Genomic DNA, 20,044 nt, shown 5'->3' on the forward strand with positions numbered 1-20,044 from the left:
GCTAACAAAATGCTGATGGCTTCTTTGTTTAGGTACCTGGAGAATGGAAGTAGTCTGTAAAGCAACTGATGTGATCCCGGTTGCGAAGGACATCCCTCTCCTTAGTGCTGCAACTCTCGGTGTAAACCCTTGCACCGCTTATCGGATGCTGAAGGATTTTGGAAACTTAAAACCTGGTAAACAGCTGGAGGGCTAGCACATTTGCTTGAATAGAGTTAAAAGAGTTGGAACCCAAGCACAGTACCGGGTAGAGCTTTGGATTCTTGCCCAGAAATAGATAAGAAAAAAAAATTAAAAAAATTTTAATTGAATCAGGTTGGGCAGACTGGATGGACCATTCGGGTCTTTATCTGCTGTCATCTACTATGTTACTACGTTATGTTACTATGTTTATGCTGTTCCATTAGCAGGAGTTTATCGACCGATAGCATGTAGAGCTGTTATTCAACGTCAGTCTTCAATCAGCTTTCATAGTTCATTGTATATTACAGACTGACTTCAGATAATCTGATTTTACTTTTTTCTCATTTGCATTATTCTTCCACCAGATTAGGTGGTATTTTATTACTACATTTTCCACAGATTAGAGGAGTACAATATAAACGACAACTCAACTCTTCTTTTGCTTACACTGCTATTACAATTTGGAATAATCTACCCATTCACATTAGGACTGATATCAATTAAGGTGTTGTAAAAATTTGAAAACTTTTTTTTTTACAGTATATGACTTGTTGTAATATTCATGGTATGATGATATTTTAATTATTGATTGCTTTTGTATTCTCCTGTAGATTTTAAGGCTTCTATGCATGTAATTCACCTTGAATCTGTTTGGTATAGTGTGATTAATAAATTGTGTATTAGATTAGATTAGATTTAAAATCCAAATAAATCAAAAACTCCCCCAAATGTAAGAGAGTGTCACTCAGGAGATGATTCCCCTATAATAAAATAAATATTTTATAAAGATGAGGAGGTTTCAGTGATTTGTAAATACATCCAGTAAGACAATAAGGAGTTCCAATGCACTCAATTGTCACTGACAATACACATCATTTTGCTCCTCTAATATGAAATCTTATGCATCCCACAATGAAATTAGAAACTTCATGAAAATTTGTGTATAAATTACAGGAGAACCATGTCCCCAAGTGAAAAGCTCAGAAAATGTTAAAAAAAAAAACAACCCACAATATTATCCAATCAATCCAAAAACATCACGATTCATAAATGCCAAATTGACTTACCTTAACTGAAACTGCCGATATTCATATCCCAACTCCGTACAATTCTGTGCATCTGAGGCCCCATTTTCAAGACTTTCATCAGGGATTTGATGCTACTGCATCTCGAAGAACTAAAGCTTAAAAAAAAAAAAAACCTTCAAAAGAAACTATGGTGTTTTCATAGTAAGTGCAAAAGTACCAGGCAGACTTCAGCCTGTTATGAATTCACAGGAAAACACCAATCCCGACAGCAGCTGGGAAACCAGGAAGATCTTGGGGGAAATCTAATATGGAGTGGGTGACTTTCAAAACAATACAGCATATTTCATCTGGGAATTTCCATGGATCAACAAGAGATTTTGCCTTCAAGATTTTGCCTTTTTTAAAAAGGTTCATCAAACTGATATGATCCACCTTTGAAAATTCTTTGTTTGAAAAAAATACAGTATGAACCTCTCCTAAAGAGGTTTGTACATCCCTGGCCATATAACTTCACGTGAAGGCACTAGAGAGATGTTCCTTTTTAATTTGCATAGAACACTTGAAAATGTGATTTTGTTGGACATGTGTGACATATATTTCTCTCCTCAGGGGACACAGTGATTCAGAATGGTGCTAACAGTGCAGTTGGACAAGCTGTCATTCAGATTGCTGCAGGAATGGGACTCAGTACCATTAACATAATTAGAGACAGGTATCTGAACACTGGTCATGATCATCTTGACATCTGGAAAATATGTCTAATTTTACTAAAACTGTAGTACAGTGATAGCAGCCTGAAAACGATTTTGAACAACAGTAAAAGAACTGTAAGAACTTAATCTAGATCAGGGGATTTAACCTTGGCCCTCGCCAAGTCAGGTTTTCAGGATTTCCCCAATGAATATGCAAGAGATCCATTTGTATACAATGGAACAATACATGTAACCAGATCTCAAGCATATTCATTGGCGAAATCCTGATAACCTGACTGGATTGCGACACTCATGGACTGAGGTTGGATACCTCTGATGCTTTACACAGCCGATATGTTCTGGAGAAGACAAAAAGGGCAGTTCTGTAACTGGTGACCCATATTCGCCACCTGCACATGTAAAATGTACAGAATACCAGGAAAGTGGCAAACCACTATTTTGTAAGGGTGTGAATAGCTGACAAAACATGTAAATGCAAGGGGACGTTCACTTAGCTAGAGAATGGGAAGAGTATGGGCAAAGCTGCTTCTTAACATGTCCACAGCTTACAGAATAATGTAAGCTACACATGCCGTTGCCACACTGACATGATCACAGTTAGACAAGATAGGAATAGTCCAAAAGGACGAAGAATAACCTCTACGATATCGAAGACAATACATCTACAGAGTAGAGAAAGATCTTTCCAAAGGGATCATTATTCAACTTCTGAGGCAATACTGACTCTACACAGCCAGCGTTTTGGCACCATACAGGTGCCTTCTTCAGGAGTCAAAGCTTTAGTATATTCACAAGTAGATTGATAATACCTGCTGCGAACATACGCTGTATCCCATTGACACATCTACACGTGAATATACTAAAGCTTGGACTCCTGAAGAAGGCACCTGTAAGGTGCCGAAACGCTGGACGTGTAGAGTCAGGGTTGCCTCAGAATTTGAATAAAGATCCTTTTGGAATGATCAGAGTTAGGCCAGGCTATGCCTAGTGTAACAGCGGCTGTGCAACTGTTAGATGAATCAATACCAAGTTACACTAGTAATTCTATCATGAAATCTGAGTGCCTGGATGCTGTCCTAGAAAGGCTGTCACTGCGCGTCCTTGGGATGCCTAAAAGGGGGCACCCAGATACAGACCAAGGCAAATATTCACCATATTCAAAACTAAATCGTCCAACGATGTTCATGAGAGAATGTAGTCTAACTTGATCGGGCTTACATCGCTGATATAGGCACAATTGTTTTCCTTGCCCCAGGAACAACCCCTCTCCATTCTCTACTGCAGTTGCACCAACTAGGGAAAGGCTAGCCACCAAAGGGGATTGTCCTGAGCAGACAGTGTCTCCATCATGCGCCCCCCCCCCCCCCCCCCTCCTGCACTGCTTGTGGACCAGCCACTTCTAGGTCTCTGAGTGAGATTACTTGCAGTAAACGTTCTGCCAGGCGACTGGCTATGAAGTATTCGATCTGCGAATACATACCCTGTTTCCCCGATGATAAGGCAGGGCCATCAAATAAGACAGCCCCCCCTTTTTAGAAAAAAATGTAAAATAAGGCACCCCCCCCCCCCCCCGCAAATAAGCCACCCACCGATACCTGCGCTTACCCGAATCGGGTGGTACGGTGGGTGACTCCGTGTGGTCCCTCCGTATTTGCCTCCATGGCTGCGTGCCGCGCCTCGTCATGAAGTGAAGAGGAGGAAGTGACAGGACTGCAGCGCGCGCACGTGACTCCGCGCAAGGAAACACAGGCAGCTTCCCTCATCCCTCCCTAACGGAGACTGCAGGAGTTTGTTCACGGCCAGAACATCCAATACAGGTATTAAAATTCTGTTTTTTTTCAACAATAACTGTGTACTGTAGTCTTCTTCAGGGGTAAATAAGGCATCCCCCCGAAAATAAGCCCTAGAGCATATTTTGGCCTTCCAAAAAAAATAAGACAGTGTCTTACCATCGGGGAAACACGGTAGTAGGGGGCGCTCCCATTCCCACCTGGCATAGTGAGCAGATCACCTCCCAGGTCTGGTAAGGTGCTCTATTATATTGATCTGGCAGAGAAGCCCTTGGGAGGATTGAGGAAGAACCTCTTTTTGTTTTCCCTTCCTCTTTAGCAAAGTAACACAGAGGAGAGAAAACAAAACCAAATAGCTAAAGAGACCAGCAGCACATGAAGAGTACTGATGAACAGCAGTTCTCAGAAGGTTATAGTAACCAGAGTAAGTGATCTTCAAAGCATATTGATATACAATTATATTCTCCACACCACAAACCCACCCTTTCACAAAGCCATGCTGCCAAGCAGTGCAGATGAAATGCTGAGCCACAAATAGGAATAGAATGGGTGACTCGGCATTTAGTTTGCGCTGCTTGGCAGTGCAGCTTTGTATAAGGGAGGGAAAGATTTTGCCCAAATCACAAACTTTACTTTCCACCTTAAAGTAGCAACTACGGTTCCTCACGTTCTGTGAGAAGCTTCAAGCCACTACTTGACAAGAAGCCCTGTATACTTTACATTGTCTGTAGGTTCTAGCTACCAAACTCCTCTTGGAAATTTATACAGTGCTGTAATCTCTTTCAATCCTAAAAAAAACCGGTATGCCACTCGCAAACAAAAATTATGCTAAATTAGCTGACATTCGGCATACAATTCCATTAGAAATAAGCAGATATTTCAGCTCCACAGTTCACATTTTATCCGATCAGAAATACTGCAGCCATAAAAGGCCTATAGCAATCTGCCTTACTTAATACAATCTGCAAAGCTACTGCTTCCTCCTGTTTCATCTGTTTCATTGCACATGATTGTACAGAACAACCTTCATCACAGGATAGTGCCTTGGCGCATGTGGGACCTGGACAATCTGTCCTTCTGAACTGACAAGAGTCTGCTTCTTTAGTAATAATTAACTGGATAGCTTTTGCTATCAATAATTTGCTAAAAGTTGGGTTCTTTACCATCTGACATGGGCTAAATTATGCTGACACTTATACCTGCGTGGAACAGTCTCCCAAAAGAAGTGGTGGAGGCAGAGGCTGTGTCTGAATTCAAGAAGGCATGGGATAGGCACTTGGGATATCCTAGAGAGAGGAAGATGTAATGGTTACTGCGGATGGGCAGACTGGATGGGCCATTTGGCCTTTATCTGCCATCATGTTTCTAAAGCAGGAGGACTTGATTCATCAATGCCATCTAGTTTTCACCCTATAGAAAGTATCCCATTATTTACCAAACTGATGCAGAGTTTTTGGACATAGCAGAAAATGACTGAATACATAAAGAAAATATGCACTTATGAGTTAAGTGCAGGCACTTGTGTGGGCATATAAGTGCAAGAAATAGCAGACGAGTGCCACCCCACTACTAAAAGAGTTACTCTGGCTCCCGATTGAGAGCAGGGTGAGATTCAAAATCTTATTGCTGATGCACAAAACTGTTCACCTCTCAGAACCACGATACCTAGCAGCCAGACTACAAAACCATAAACCCCTATGTGCTCTGCGTTCGAGCCAAGAGTCCTTACTACAAATCCCCTCCTTCAAAGAGATCAAATACCAAAGCGCCAGGGCAAGAATGTTCTCGGTAATGGCCCCAACTTGGTGGAATGCCCTTCCAGAGGAATTAAAGCTAGAAAACAACACCAGAAAATTCAAGAAAGGGATGAAGACTGTCCTTTTCTCAAACTACTTGAACTGAAATTATGAAGTTGACAGAGAGAGGAAACTAGAACTTTCAGGGATGCGTGTAAATAGATTATAGCTAGTTGAAATGACCAATCTTCTTAGGAGGTGTATAAATATAATGTATTTAGCTGCAATAGTAAACTTAGTTTATATCTGTATATACAGTATATAGGATGATTGATTTGGTATAAACATGTGCATATAAGTAGGATGATCAATGTAGATATTTCTTCCCATTAAGACTTTTGAGCTACATGCCTTAAATGTTAGAAGATATATAATTTGTTCATTGGTTGTGACAAAAATGGGATAATTACACACATGTTGAGAAGACTGAAGTAACTCTATATAGGTTCTGGTTAAGCAGTACGAGAGGCAGTTCATATTTAACATCCTCCGACGAAGACCTGTTTGGGGTTGAAATGCCCACAAAAAGAAAGGGCGTCGGGAGTCAGGAAATATCAACGTTGACGGTGGCAGGACCCACCAAATCCAAAGATAAGTGTTGCTTTCATTTACAATTAGAAAGTTCATTGCTACACAATTCATAAGGATTTTTTAGGAAATATATTTATGGGTATTATTATTAAATAATGAGTTAAATAATTAAAAATATAAAAATATAATAGGGAATGGTAGGTAGTGGTGGGCATAGACATACATGACGGGAACTTGAAATGATAAGTATATCATAAGAGGTTCTAAAGACTGGCGTCTGTAGAGTTATGATATGCCCACCACAGGTTTCATTGCTCAAAGAGGAAATAGGAAGAATACTAAAAAGAGATATATGGTAAAAATTGATATTAGGAATTGATGACAAAAGTCCATTCGTTATCATAATGAGTAAAACTTGATTAGAAATTGATCATGTTTTGCTATAACTGTTTTACATGGGGTGGATGTCTTAAGGCAGGGATCTCAAAGTCCCTCCTTGAGGGCCAGAATCCAGTTGGGTTTTCAGGATTTCCTCAATGAATATGCATTGAAGGCAGTGCATGCACATAGATCTCATGCATATTCATTGGGGAAATCCTGAAAACCCGACTGGATTGCGGCCTTCAAGGAGGGACTTTGAGACCCCTGTCTTAAGGCTTCATTCTGTAATCTTTATTGCAAGTGGAGTCTTGCCATACTCCATCTACGTGGATCCGCGCATGCTGGCAGAATAGCACTTAGGCTGAATTCTGGCATTTATTAAATTTATTTATTTACGGTATTTAAAAATTTGTATCCCGCCTATCCTTAGGGTTACAAAATAAACATACATAAATTATTAACCCAAGGACGTAATCCAGTTCTCATGAACAACATTCTTGCCTACGTTCCCCTTTTCCACGTAAAACATAATAAGCTAAAAAAATGAAATCATCCCCATGTTACTGCATTGTTTAAAAAATATGTTCTATAATCTTATAACATTTCTTCTCTGATCAATTCGTTTAACATTAAAAAAAAAAGCTTGTACAAATAAATGAGTCTTAAGATGTCTGTGAAATTTGCAGATATATGCCATTATTCTAATGAATGACATGCTTAATTAGTGCATAATTGTTAAGGCAGGCTTTGATAGAATTGATCTGATAATGTGCATCTGTATGCCAAAACCTTCCGCTCATTTACTAGTTAATCTTTATTTCACTGGGTTGAATTCTTTGCTCCCTGATCTCCCACATGATTTCCACAGACCTAACCTGAAGGAACTGAAAGATAAACTGAAGTCCCTGGGAGCCAGCCTTGTAATTACAGAAGAAGCACTGCAGAAACCAGAAGTGACTAATCTGTTTAAGGTAATTGTGAGGGAATACACTTCAGCTGCTCCATTCCACCCTATCACTGCCTTTCTAAATTGCTTTCTTTGCTTTACTTGCAGAGCTTCAGTGCAAACTCTGGGATTGCTTTCTGTAGGAGTGTGTCCAGAGTAATACCTAGTGACAGTGATAATGAATTATTTCTTGTACTTTACGTATTATGCTGGTCACGGTGCTGCTTTCTTTACCAGGACATTAGGAGACCTAAGCTAGCTCTCAACTGTGTGGGAGGCCACAGCGCTGGAAATCTGCTCGCTCACATGGAGTAAGTACAGTTCGGTCTGGCAATTCCCACTGAACAATTTGCAGGCCAGTGAAGGACAGGGGTACAGCGCGACTGCTTAAATTGGTGCTGCACCAGATAATGGTGCTGCTCCAGTGTGATTCAGGATCAAATTTATTGCAAAGTAATTATTTAAATGAGGGATAATGAGCTTCTAAGCTCATATCCCCCACACTTTAAAGAGCATTAACTTTCTCACAGTCATGCAGCTGCCAGACAATTAATGATACTAGCATAGGATGGTGTAAGGAAAAAGCTTGTGTGCCAAACCTTCATTATTTAATTTATTTTCCAATTTTTGTTATAGTGTTATTCATAAAATTACAGTTTAGGTGATATTCAGTCTATGGTGTAAGAACATAAAAAGTTGCCTCCGCTGAGGCAGACCAGAGGTCCATCTCGCCCAGCGGTCCGCTTCCGCAGCGGCCCATCAGGCCTATTGCCTGAGCAGTGATCCCTGACTATTTCTATAACTACCTCTTGCTCCTATCCCTATAACCTACCTCTACTCCTATCTGTACCCCTCAATCCCTTTGTCCTCTAGGAACCTATCCAAACCTTCTTTGAAGCCCTGTAACGTGCTCCTGCCTATCACAGCCTCCAGAAGCGTGTTCCATATATCCACCACCCTCTGGGTAAAAAAGAACTTCCTAGCGTTTGTTCTAAACCTGTCCCCTTTCAGATTCTCTGAGTGCCCCCTTGTACTTGTGGTTCCCCATAATTTGAAAAATCTGTCCCTGTCTACTTTTTCTATGCCCTTCAGGATCTTGAAGGTTTCTATCATGTCTCCTCTAATATCCGCTTCTCTAGGGAGAACAGCCCCAACTTTTTCAGTCTGTCAGTATATGAGAGGTTTTCCATACCCTTTACTAGCTTAGTTGCTCTTCTCTGTACTCCCTCAAGTACTGCCATGTCCTTCTTGAGGTGCGGCAACCAGTACTGGACACAGTACTCCAGATGCGGGCGCACCATTGCACAATAAAGTGGCAGGATGACTTCCTTCGTCCTGGTTGTGATACCCTTATTAATGATACCCAACATTTTGTTTGCTTTCCTTGAGGCTGCGGCGCACTGTGCTGACACCTTCAATGTTGTGTCCACCATCACTCCCAGGTCTCTTTCCAGTTTACTTACCTCTAGCGGTGATCCCCCCCATTTTGTAAGTGAACATCGGGTTCTTTTTCCCTACATGCATGACCTTGCATTTCCCTATGTTGAAGCTCATTTGCCACTTTTTGGCCCACTCTTCCAGTGTCTTCAGATCCTTTTGGAGATCTTTGCAGTCTTCCGTAGTTTTAACCCTGCTGTATAGTTTGGTGTCATCCACAAATTTAATGACCTCACATTTTGTTCCTGCCTCCAGGTCGTTAATAAATATATTGAACAGGAGCGGTCCCAGTACCGACCCCTGCGGAACTCCGCTCGTGACTCATTGCCAGTCTGAGTAATGGCCCTTTACTCCAACCCTCTGTTTCCTGTCTGCCAGCCAGTTTTTGATCCATCGGTGGACCTCCCCTTCACTCCGTGGTTCCATAGCTTCTTAAGCAGTCTTTCGTGTGGTACCTTGTCGAAGGCTTTTTGAAAATCAAGGTAAATGATGTCTATGGATTCCCCTTTATCCACCTGGCTGTTTACCCCCTCAAAGAAGTACAATAAGTTTGTGAGGCATGACCTACCCTTGCAGAAGCCATGCTGACTTGACTTTAGCTACCCATTGTTTTCGATGTGCTCACAGATGCTGTCCTTAATCAGTGCTTCCATCATCTTTCCCGGGACCGAGGTCAAGCTCACCGGCCTGTAGTTTCCTGGGTCACCCCTTGAACCCTTCTTGAAGATTAGCGTGACATTTGCTATTTTCCAGTCCTCCGGAACCTCTCCAGTTTTTAAGGATAGGTTGCATATTTGTCGAAGTGGCTCTGCTATTTCGTTCCTTAGTTCCTTGAGTACCCTTGGGTGAATGCCGTCCGGGCCTGGCGATTTGTCGCTCTTTAGCCTGTCTATCTGCCTGAGGACATCCACTCTGCTCACTTCTAGTTGGACCAGTTTTGAGCCGAGTGGATGTCCTCAGGCAGATAGACAGGCTAAAGAGCGAACCAGGACGAAGGAAGTCAGACTGCCACTGTATAGTCTTTGATGCTTCTCACTTATGCAGAAACAGGAAGATGCATCAGAGAGAAGACTGTTTGGTCAATGCAAGTGCATGTGATTCACTTCTAGGAGGGGGAGGGTTGGGAGAGAAGAGGAGATGATAGATTGTTGGCCGGGGAAGAGATGGGAGAAATGCTGGATGGGAGGAGAAGCAGGGAGGGGGAGAAAAGGAGAAATACTGGACCAGGGAAGGGGGGTTGAGAGTAGGGTTAGGAATCAGTAACATTGATTCTCCTAGCCGCTAGACAGCCTTCACTCAGAATATCCTACCAGTCAAAATAGACTCATTTTTCTCATTGGACATCTACCCAAGGCCAGATTCCCATTGCAAATCTGATTCCACAAATACTGACTTACCTTCTCCACTTGTCTGATTCAAGTCTCAAGACAAATTCAGTGCAGTATCATTTATCTGTGTTATCTGCTTATCACAGCCCAGTAGATGGGGAAATAGTCCCACATAATCCCCTAATGATTCACTTCCTAAGAGACCTCACCAATCTCTGCCCTCCTACTCAGGACCCACCGCCACCATGGAATCTCAATATTGTTCTGGACCACCTTATGGACACACCTTTTGAACCACTGGGGACTGCCTCTCACAGGTACCTAACATGGAAGACAGTTTTTTTTCTTACAGCAATCATGTCAGCGAACTTCAGTAACTTACTACCCTTACACAGAATTCTTCCCTAACCAATTTCACACATACCCAAGATTCCTTCCTAAGGTAGTTTCAGATTTCCACCTTAACTAAAACATAATTCTACCATCCTTTTTCCACTTCCACATGCCTCACCAGCAGGGCAATGCCTGGCAATGACTGACTGTATAATATTATCACGCACTCCTCTTCCTACCTAAGTTTCAGAAAATTAGTAAAAGCAAACTTGTTTAACCGATTTGTAACCTAAGACCTCGTAAGCCTTATCTCTTCAACTCTAACTGAATTGTTTCCCAAGATCTCTCATGCCTAAGGTGACCATACGTCCTGTTTTCAATGGGACAGTCCAGTTTTTGGACTGACCATCCCATTGTCCCGACCCACCACTTCGGGACAACGAAATGTTCCGTTTTCAGGGACAGCATCCCGAAGCTGCACGTGAGGACACTAGGACGGGCGATCACTTTCCCTCCCTGCCACGCCGATTCAAACCCTAGACCGCCGCCGCTGCTTCTTGCCTTCTTCCCGACGTCAATTTTGACATCAGAGAGGAAGTTCCGGCCCAGACAATCGCTGCCTTGCTGGCCCAAACTTGCTCTCCGATGTCAAAATTGACGTCGGGAATAAAGCAAGAAGCAGCGGAGGTGGCCCAGGATTTGAATCGGCGCAGCAAGGAGGTAGACTGTCAGGCAGCGGCGGTACACGGACGAATGGACAGGCGGGCGTGGGTTTTGAATCCCCGGGGCGGGGTTGAATCTGTGGGGGGGGGGGGGTTGAATCAGGCATTGGAGGGAGGAAAGGAGGTAGGCAAGCAGACTGGCTTAGGGGGAGGGACAAAGGCAAGGGAAGACATAGTAAGAAGGCACTGGGGGCACTATAGACATGGGAAGGAGGCACTGGGGGCACTAAGGACACAGGACAGGCACTGGGGGCACTATGGACATGGGAAGGAGGTACCGGGGGCACTAGGGACATGGGAAGGAAGCACTGGGGCACAGGACAGAGGCACTGGGGGCATTATGGACATGGGAAGGAGGCACTGGGGGCACTATGGACATGGGAAAGAGCCACTGGGGGCACTAAGGACACAGGACAGGCACTGGGGGCACTATGGACATGGGAAGGAGGCACTGGGGCACTAAGGACATAGAAAGGAGGCACTGGGGCACTAAGGACACAGGACAGGCACTGGGGGCACTAAGGACACAGGACAGGCACTGGGGCACTATGGACATGGGAAGGAGGCACTGGGGGCACTAGCGACATGGGAAGGAGGCACTGGGGGCACTAAGGACACAGGACAGGCACTAGGGGCACTGAGGACATAGGAAGGAAGGAGGGAGGGAATAGAATGGGACAATTGTTGAGCCTGAGTGCAGAAAGAAAGAAAGAAATGAAAGAAAGGATGCACAGTCAGAAGGAAACACAACCAGAGACTCATGAAATCACCAGACAGCAAAGGTAGGAAAAATTATTTTATTTTCAATTTAGTGACCAAAACGTGTCAGTTTTGAGAATTTATATCTGCTGTCTATATTTTGCACTATATTTGTCTATTTTTCTATAGTTACTGAGGTGACATTGCATATTTTAAAGTCATTTGCCTTGACATCTTTGAAACCCCCCAAATATAAATGATAATTAACATTTTCTCTGCGTATAGTGTGCTTTGTAGTTTTTTTTTTATTTTAAGGTTACCATTATGAATTAATATGAAGATATTATGTGTACATGAAAAATGAATGGAAGAAATTGGGGGCGGGATTGGGAGCGGGACTAGGGCAGGGTTGGGGTGGGGCTGGGGCAGGACTGACAATTAATAGATGTCCCCTTTTGATGAAAAAAATAAATGGTCACGTTACTCATGTCTTACCTCTGTATACTTCTCACCTGTATTTTGATGACTTTACATTGTACCTATATTCAGTGGCATACTAAGGGGGGCGGTCCGCCCCGGGTGCAAGTCATGAGGGGGTGCTCCCGGCCTTGGAGTCATGGCCCGGGAACTTCCCTTCTCATGACCCGACCCCAAGGCTTTCGCGCCTACCTTTATCCGATTCCTGCAGAAAGCGATCCTTGCAGGTTGCCATAGGCCTCCGGAGTTGTCATCCCGTTGCCGCGATCCTGCCTCTGACCTCAGAGGAGGGCGGGACCGCGGCAGAGGGACGACAACTCCGGAGCCCTATGGCAAACTGCAAGGATCACTAAAGTACCTGCGATCCTTTCTGCAGGTTGCTTTCTGCAGGAATTGGGTAAAGGGAGGCGCGGGAGGCCACAGGGGAACACACAGGCCTTCCCGGGGGGGAGGGATACAGTCCTTTGGGGGGAGGGGGAGGTACAGTCCTTCGGGTGCAGACCTTCGGGGGGTGCAGGCCTTCAGGGGTTCAGGGGGAACAGGCCTTCGGGGGGGAAAGACCTTCGGGGGGGGAGGTGCAGTCCTTTGGGGGAACAGGCCTTCAGGTGGGGGTGCAGGCCTTCAGGGATGGGGTGTAGGCCTTCATGGTGGACAGACCTTTGGGGGGAGGTACAGACCTTCGGGGGGTGTAGGCCTTCAGGGGGGACAGACATTTGGGGGGAGGTACAGTCCTTCGGGGGGTTCAGGCCTTCAGGAGTGGGGTGCAGGCCTTCAGGGGGTGGGGTGTAGGCCTTCAGGGCAGGTGCAGGCCTTCAGAGGGACAGACCTTCAGAGGGGAGGTGCAGTCCTTCGAGAGGGGGGGGGACAGGCCTCCAAGGGGTACAGACCTCTAGGGGAGAGCGTCCTGGTCTAGAAGTACATGGATGGAGGGAGGGAAGGGGGGGTTCAAAGATACGTGCATATTCCGGACTTTGGGGGGAAGAAATAATGGATCTAAAAACAGAGGAGTGGGAGAAAGATAGTGGATAATGGGATTTAGGGAGGGAAGGAACAGAAAGGGAGAGAAGTTGGACACAAGGGATGGTGTGGAGGGGGATAGAAATACTGGATAGGAGGATAGTTGGGAAGGGAAAGGAAGAGATGGTGGACTCTGGGGTGGTGGGGAAGGAGGGAGAGATGCTGGATGAAAGGGTAGTTGAGAAAGGTGAATCTGTGGATGGAGACAAAAAAAAAAAAGGAAAGATGCCAGACCTCCGGGAGAGGTCAGGGAAACGGAAGTGGAAGACAGAGATGGCAGATGGATGGTTAGCATGGAGAAAGAAGAAAGAAGGGGACCCTGGCAAGCAAGACAACCAGAGCCTGGGACCAACAAGATTTGAATATTGACCAGACAACAAAAGGTAGAAAAAATAATTTTATTGTCTGTTTTGTTATTACAATATGTCAGATTTGAAAAGTGTATCCTGCCATAGTTGGTGTTAGACCGCAAACATGAGTTAGGATTTAACAGAGAGAGGAAAAGTCCTTTTTGTTTCTTTATTTTACACCACAGCGCCAGTGTGGTTAGGAGAAGCCAAAGGAGGTGAAAAAGCTACAAAATAAACCCACCAGGATGTTTGAAAGAAAAAAACCCAATTGGACAGGAAAATCGAATTCAATTGAAAAACCAATTCAATAGGCTGAATCGAATCAAAATTTTTTTTCCTGAATCAGGCAGCACTGTCTTAGACTTTAGGACCTGGGAATGGGGAGAGATGGCATCCTCAGTCCTTTATGCAAGTGAAACGAGGATTTGGTCAGACTTTTGAAGGGTCTGCAGAAGATAAATATTTTATAGGCCGGGGACATGAGACAGCAGGAAATGGGAACTTTTATTCCTTCTGTTTTTGTGAATGGCAAGGCTAAGGATGTCAGAGAGTTCAGTTAAAATATGTGCTTTATAAGAAAATATAATAATGTGTTTTATAAAGTTTATAAGCATTGCTGGCCTACCCAGTGAGGTGTTCCTAGTGGTGGTGGTGGTGGCAGCGTGTTAATGTGTTGAGAGGAAGAGGTGGTCTGGGAAATTCTGCTGAGCAAACTCAGGGCCCATTTCCACCCCCCAGTTAGTCCACTCCACTCAACTGGTTCACACACTGAATGGGTTTTTGGGTGTTGTGCCTGGGTAGTTGTTTTGGGATCTCTTCCACCCAAAACAAGTGGTTTGTCAGTATCTCCTTGTGGTCCAAGGAAGGAAACTTTGTTAACCTTAGCATTGACCTTCAGAATATGTTTGTAACAGCGCTGCTTGTGTGGCATTAGGCTATGTAGTGATCGAAAGAAAAAAACCAGACCGTTGCACATTTTTGCACTATATGGTGGGTGTACGAGGAGATTCACATTTCCTGCACAGCTAAGTCCATGTGAAGTTACCTTGTGCTGTATTTGACATCTAGCAAGGTCTCTGTTTGGAAAGAAATATCTAAGCTTAAAAATGAAGTGGCCAGAAGTTATGGTAAAAGCAGATAGCATAGCTGGTTTTAAGAAAGATTTGGCAAATTACTGGAGGAAAAGTCCATAATCTGCTATTAAGACATGAGGGAAGCATCTGCTTGCCCTGGATCGGTAGCATGGAATGTTGCTACTCTTTGGGTTTTGACCAGGTACTAGTGACCTGGATTGGCTACCATGAGAATGGGCTACTGGGCATGATGGACCATTAGTCTGACTCAGTTAGGCTATTCTTATGTTATATTCTCATCTGTAGGGGCCTTTGTTTTCACTTCTTATTTTAATGTATTTTTTTTCTGGGAACTTATCAGTGCTTTTTATAATGGGAACAAAAATGGAAGAGAATTAATGTGCGTGCAGTGGGGAGGTAACTAATTTCTTCAGCTAAATAAGTTTACTTTGGTGTTCAGAAGCCAGGCTATTAAAAATGGATATACTAACAGTATAGGATCCCTAGAATAGAGGTTCCCAAACTTTTTAATGTCTCCTTTTTTTTACCTATCTTCCTCTTTCTTTCACCCCTCCCAGTATCCACTTTCTTCACATGTTCTTAAGATAAGCCATGCTATATCAAGCCAAGTTCCTTAGGCAGTCTGCATCACAAGTAGCTGGCTAATACCAAAGAGTAGATCATATTTTTCACAGTTGATCTGAAACAATGTGATAGCTTTTACTGGTCTTTTCATTCAGCCATCTCCGTTATGATCTCCAAACTCTCTCTCTTGTTTGTTCTCCTCTGCTTCGGTTATCGGTCCCAATCCTAACTCTTTAAACTCTTACCCCACTGATTCAAATTGCCACCTTTCCAATCTTATTCCTATTCCTCCTCTCTTTCTTATGTACCTTGTGAAAAGTCTTTTGTTTCCAACAAGTTTGCCTACATTCATCTTTCTCTTTCATACTTACCAACTCCCAGAGCAATGAACTACTCCTACTAAAAAGACAATGCAGACAACTAGAAAGAAAATGGAGGGAAAACAGTCAAGAATCCACAACCATGATAAAACAACTACAATTCCCCCTCCCCATTCATGGTTTCAGTAATCGCGATTTCAGATATTCGTGATTTTTTGGGGAGGGGGAAAAAAGCAAAAGAAAACATCATTAAGTCTTCCCCCAGGCCTCCCGGCCTTACCTGGTGGTCTAGCGGGCTTTCAGGGCAGGAGCGATCTTCCTAAGCTCCTGCCCCGTGCAAATCGCCATTAGGAAATAGCTGTAGGGAGTTCCCGTCGTAGTCTCGAGAGACTACAGGAACTCACAGCAGCCATTTCCTAATGGCGATCTGCATGGGGCAGGAGCTTAGGAAGATTGCTCCTGCCCCGAAAGCCCGCTAGACCACCAGGTAAGGCCGGGAAGGCGGGAGGGAGGCGGGGGTGGGTCAGGTATTGAGGTTTTTCACCATTCGCGGTCCGGCTCTGCCCCCTATCCCCTGTGAATCGGAGGGAGAAGTGTACAAACAGTACAAAACATAGCCCTAAGACTGATCTACTCACTGAAGAAATTCAACCACATCACAGAGGCATACCATGACTCATATTGGCTCCCAATACAAGCGAGAATACACTTCAAATTTTCCTGCCTACTGTTTAAAGCAATAAACGGAGACAGCCCAGCCTACATAGGAGAACCCACACACCATTCACACACCCTCCAACCAAAAACGTCAAAAGAAAAAAACTGTACGACAACCTCCTAGCCACTTGAGCTGCAACACTCGACCCCCAACTCTACAACCTATTGACTTCGACCACAGACTACAAAACCTTCAAAAAAGAAATAAAAACCCTTCTATTCAAAAAACACATAAAACCGAACTAACACAATCAGAAATGTCCCAAGCATCGCTTGCAACTACACCATATGTAGTTGCAGACCAGACACTAGACATAATTTGTTATGTTATGTTTGGAATAATGGCTACTTATATGAGGTTCAATAAAAGAAAATTTTCACTGCCTATTTCTATTCTGGCCATTTATTCCGTTTCATGGTTATTACAAAAAATATTTTTTTACATGGGGGGGTGTCAAAAAATGATGGGCCCCAGGTGCCACATACCCTAGGTACACCACTGCCTATATTCGCTGATTGTCTAGCCCTTCTTTGTTGTAAACCGCCTCGAAACATCACGGCTTTGGCGATATATAAGAATAAAATTATTATTATTATCACTACATATCTTGGCTTGCAGAAAAGCGCTCCTTTCGACCTGAAAGCAACTGCAAACTTGCATCAAACCAATCAACTTTTCATCACCTGCAACCCAGCCAATCCGGGCCATCTGACCTCTGAAAGTACCCTCTCCATGTGGATATCTCTTTGCATCCAATACTGCTACACTAAACCAGGCCAACCGTATCCCGGCAGAATAGGAGCACACGGACCACATGCAACAGCCTCATCAGTAGCTAAACTTCCATTCCAATTCAGGACATCTGCAAAGCAGCAACCTAGGGCTCCTTTTACGAAGGTGTGCTAGGGGCTTAACGTGTGGAATAGCGCATGCTAAATTGCTGCGTGCTATGGCCGCTACCCCCTCCTTTTGAGCAGGTGGTAGATTTTTTGGGGCTAGCGTGCGCTAATCCGGTGCGTGCGATATAACCGCTAGCGCACCTTTGTAAAAGGAGTCCCTAGTCTTCAGTGCACACTTTTACTAAACATTAGAGAATGACACGGTGACAAAATTCATCACCGTTCCCATCCCCGCGGATAACCGCGGGAAACCATCTTCATGTCATTCTTTAAGGAGAGAGGGTAGAATCAGAGTATAATTGGGCACAACCACTGACCCGCAAGCTTTGCTTTGAGGAATGCTGGTGTAGAAGGATTGACAGTCTCTGGTATCCAGAGCAGATATTGTGATGTCATAATGCCTCATTCCACCAATGCCTAAGAGCCAATCACATCAGTGATGTCACAATGGCTTCATTATCCTTGGCTCACATAAGAATCAGAGTATGAATGGCCACAACCACTGACCCGCAAGCTTTGCTTTGAAGAATGCTGGTGTAGAAGGACCGAGGCTGAAATAGACACTAGAAAATGACATGGGATTATTTCCCGCGGTTATCCGCGGGGATGGGAACGGTGATGAATTTTGTCACCGTGTCATTTTCTACTAAACATTACAGTTTGGACCAGAGTTCAGCCCAGGACATTTGTTTTGGACAATCAGCCTTGCGAAACCTGTTTGCTCCATAACTTTTACCACCACCCATATACAGTTTATAGGTTTCAAGGTTTTATTAAAAATTGATTCGATCGCTTATCCAATTTCTAAGTGAATTTACAATATTTACAAAATAAGAAACAACAGATCATGAACATAATAAAAATGCCATTAACAATACCATTAACACATATGGAAAGACAACAATTATAGAGAAACATCAACTGATACATGGCATATTAAAAGGGGATAAATGAAACAGACAGATGGGAAACAAAAGGGAATAGGCTTGGAAATACAAATTGGATAGGAATGAAAGCCAAATGTGTAAGCCCGAGAGTCAGTCTCGATGGGCAAAATTTAATACTGGGCTTGAGGGCCCAGTTATCGTCCACTGGGATTAGGTTAGGCAAAAAGATAATGTAGGGTTTTTTCCCGCCCCAACTGGTCAGAGCTTCTGATTGGTTGGGGCATGGAAGGTTCTAGAGAGGGGGGTATAAAAGGCTGGGACCTTCCGGGGTCAGGGGTTCCTGGCTCCTGTGGGTGGCTTTTCCCTCCCTCCCTCCCTTCCGTGGGTGGTTCGGTGGCTGTTGGAGTTGGGATGTCGCAGCTGCGGTGTCCCAAGCTACCAAGACTTTTGGGGGGTGGGCTCATCAGGCGATGAGCTGTAAGAAGACGCGAGCTCAGGGGGAACGAGCATCAGAGAATGGAAATCGGAGGGGCATCAGGGTCATGCCACCCCCAGGCCCTAGCTAAGGATGGCGGGGAATTGGGGATTTAGGAAAAAATTGTTTACATGGTAGCTCAGATGTTATAACATTTTGTGGTTTGTTATCCTTGTTTTGTCCAATATACAGGGCTGCGGCCTAATTTTTCCAATAAATTGGTGTCTGTTAGTTATTGAGCGGTGGTGGGGTGTGGGGTTCAAGAGTGGGGTGTGGGGGGGGACGGGTGATTGGGACCTTCCAGTTCCAGATGTTAAAAGGAAAGGGCTCATTGCTGCTTAATTCCTTTTTTAAAAAATTCTTTATTGATTTTCCAAATATTAACAGTGCAATACACAAGTATATAAGCATATAATAAATCAAGAAAAGCACATTCATCTTACAGACATATATGAGCAACCATTTTATCCCACCCACCCAAAAACTAATCAATAAAAAAAAAAAAAAAGCATAGATTCTTTCAATAACTTTTACTTATTTAAAATAGTAATGTAATCCCACCTGGACTCCATACCCTCAACCAGGATGGAAACAACAGTACGGGCGGATGGCTTGGAATCAATATGGGTTAAGCTACAGGGAGGAACTGGGGCAGACATTAAATTGGGTCTGTACTACCGCCTACCTGGACAACTGGAAGAAATCGACCAGGACCTGGAGGCTGAACTGAGGCAGGTATGCAGAAGTGGAAATGTGGTGGTAATGGGGGACTTCAACTATCCTGGGATAGACTGGAGTATTGGGCATTCAAACTGCGCAAGGGAGACTAAATTCCTAGAGGTCACGAGGGACTGTTTCATGGAGCAACTGGTCACGGAACCAACACGGGGCGATGCCACTCTTGACCTAATCTTCAATGGACTAGGGGGGCCAGCAAAGGAGGTGGCGGTATTAGCCCCGCTAGGTAACAGCGATCACAACACGATCCAGTGCAGGCTAGAAATTGGATCATCAAAGGGGAAAAGAACCACAACGACGGCACTCAACTTCAAAAAAGGAAATTATGATGCCATGAGGGAAATGGTGGGAAAAAACTCAAAGGCAATATAGGGAAGATGGAATCCGTAGAAAAAGCTTGGACCTTACTCAAGGGGACTGTGCACGAAGCGCAAAACCTGTGCATCCCCAAGTTCAGGAAAGGGTGCAAAAAAAATAGAACAAAAAACCCAGTGTGGATAACAAATGCAGTGAAAAAGGCGATAAGCGACAAGAAAGCATCGTTCAGAAAATGGAAAAAAGACCAAACAGAGGAGAACCAAAAACTGCACAAAGAACACCAGAAGGAGTGTCACCGAA

The 20,044-nt window shown here is 44.0% G+C and overlaps 1 protein-coding gene across 1 annotated transcript in view; it reads left to right on the forward strand.

Annotated features, from left to right (window-relative positions):
* The window catches only part of LOC117357258 (enoyl-[acyl-carrier-protein] reductase, mitochondrial-like), a 68,276-nt gene that overhangs the window by 25,624 nt on the left and 22,608 nt on the right, over positions 1–20,044 (forward strand). Inside the window, exons 4-7 of the mRNA XM_033937631.1 lie at positions 33–176; positions 1,821–1,923; positions 7,291–7,393; positions 7,606–7,679. Of these exons, the coding sequence (XP_033793522.1) occupies positions 33–176; positions 1,821–1,923; positions 7,291–7,393; positions 7,606–7,679 (424 nt within the window). The remainder of the gene's footprint in view (positions 1–32; positions 177–1,820; positions 1,924–7,290; positions 7,394–7,605; positions 7,680–20,044) is intronic.

Source organism: Geotrypetes seraphini, chromosome 3, assembly GCF_902459505.1.
Source record: "Geotrypetes seraphini chromosome 3, aGeoSer1.1, whole genome shotgun sequence".
Classification (NCBI taxonomy): domain Eukaryota; kingdom Metazoa; phylum Chordata; class Amphibia; order Gymnophiona; family Dermophiidae; genus Geotrypetes; species Geotrypetes seraphini.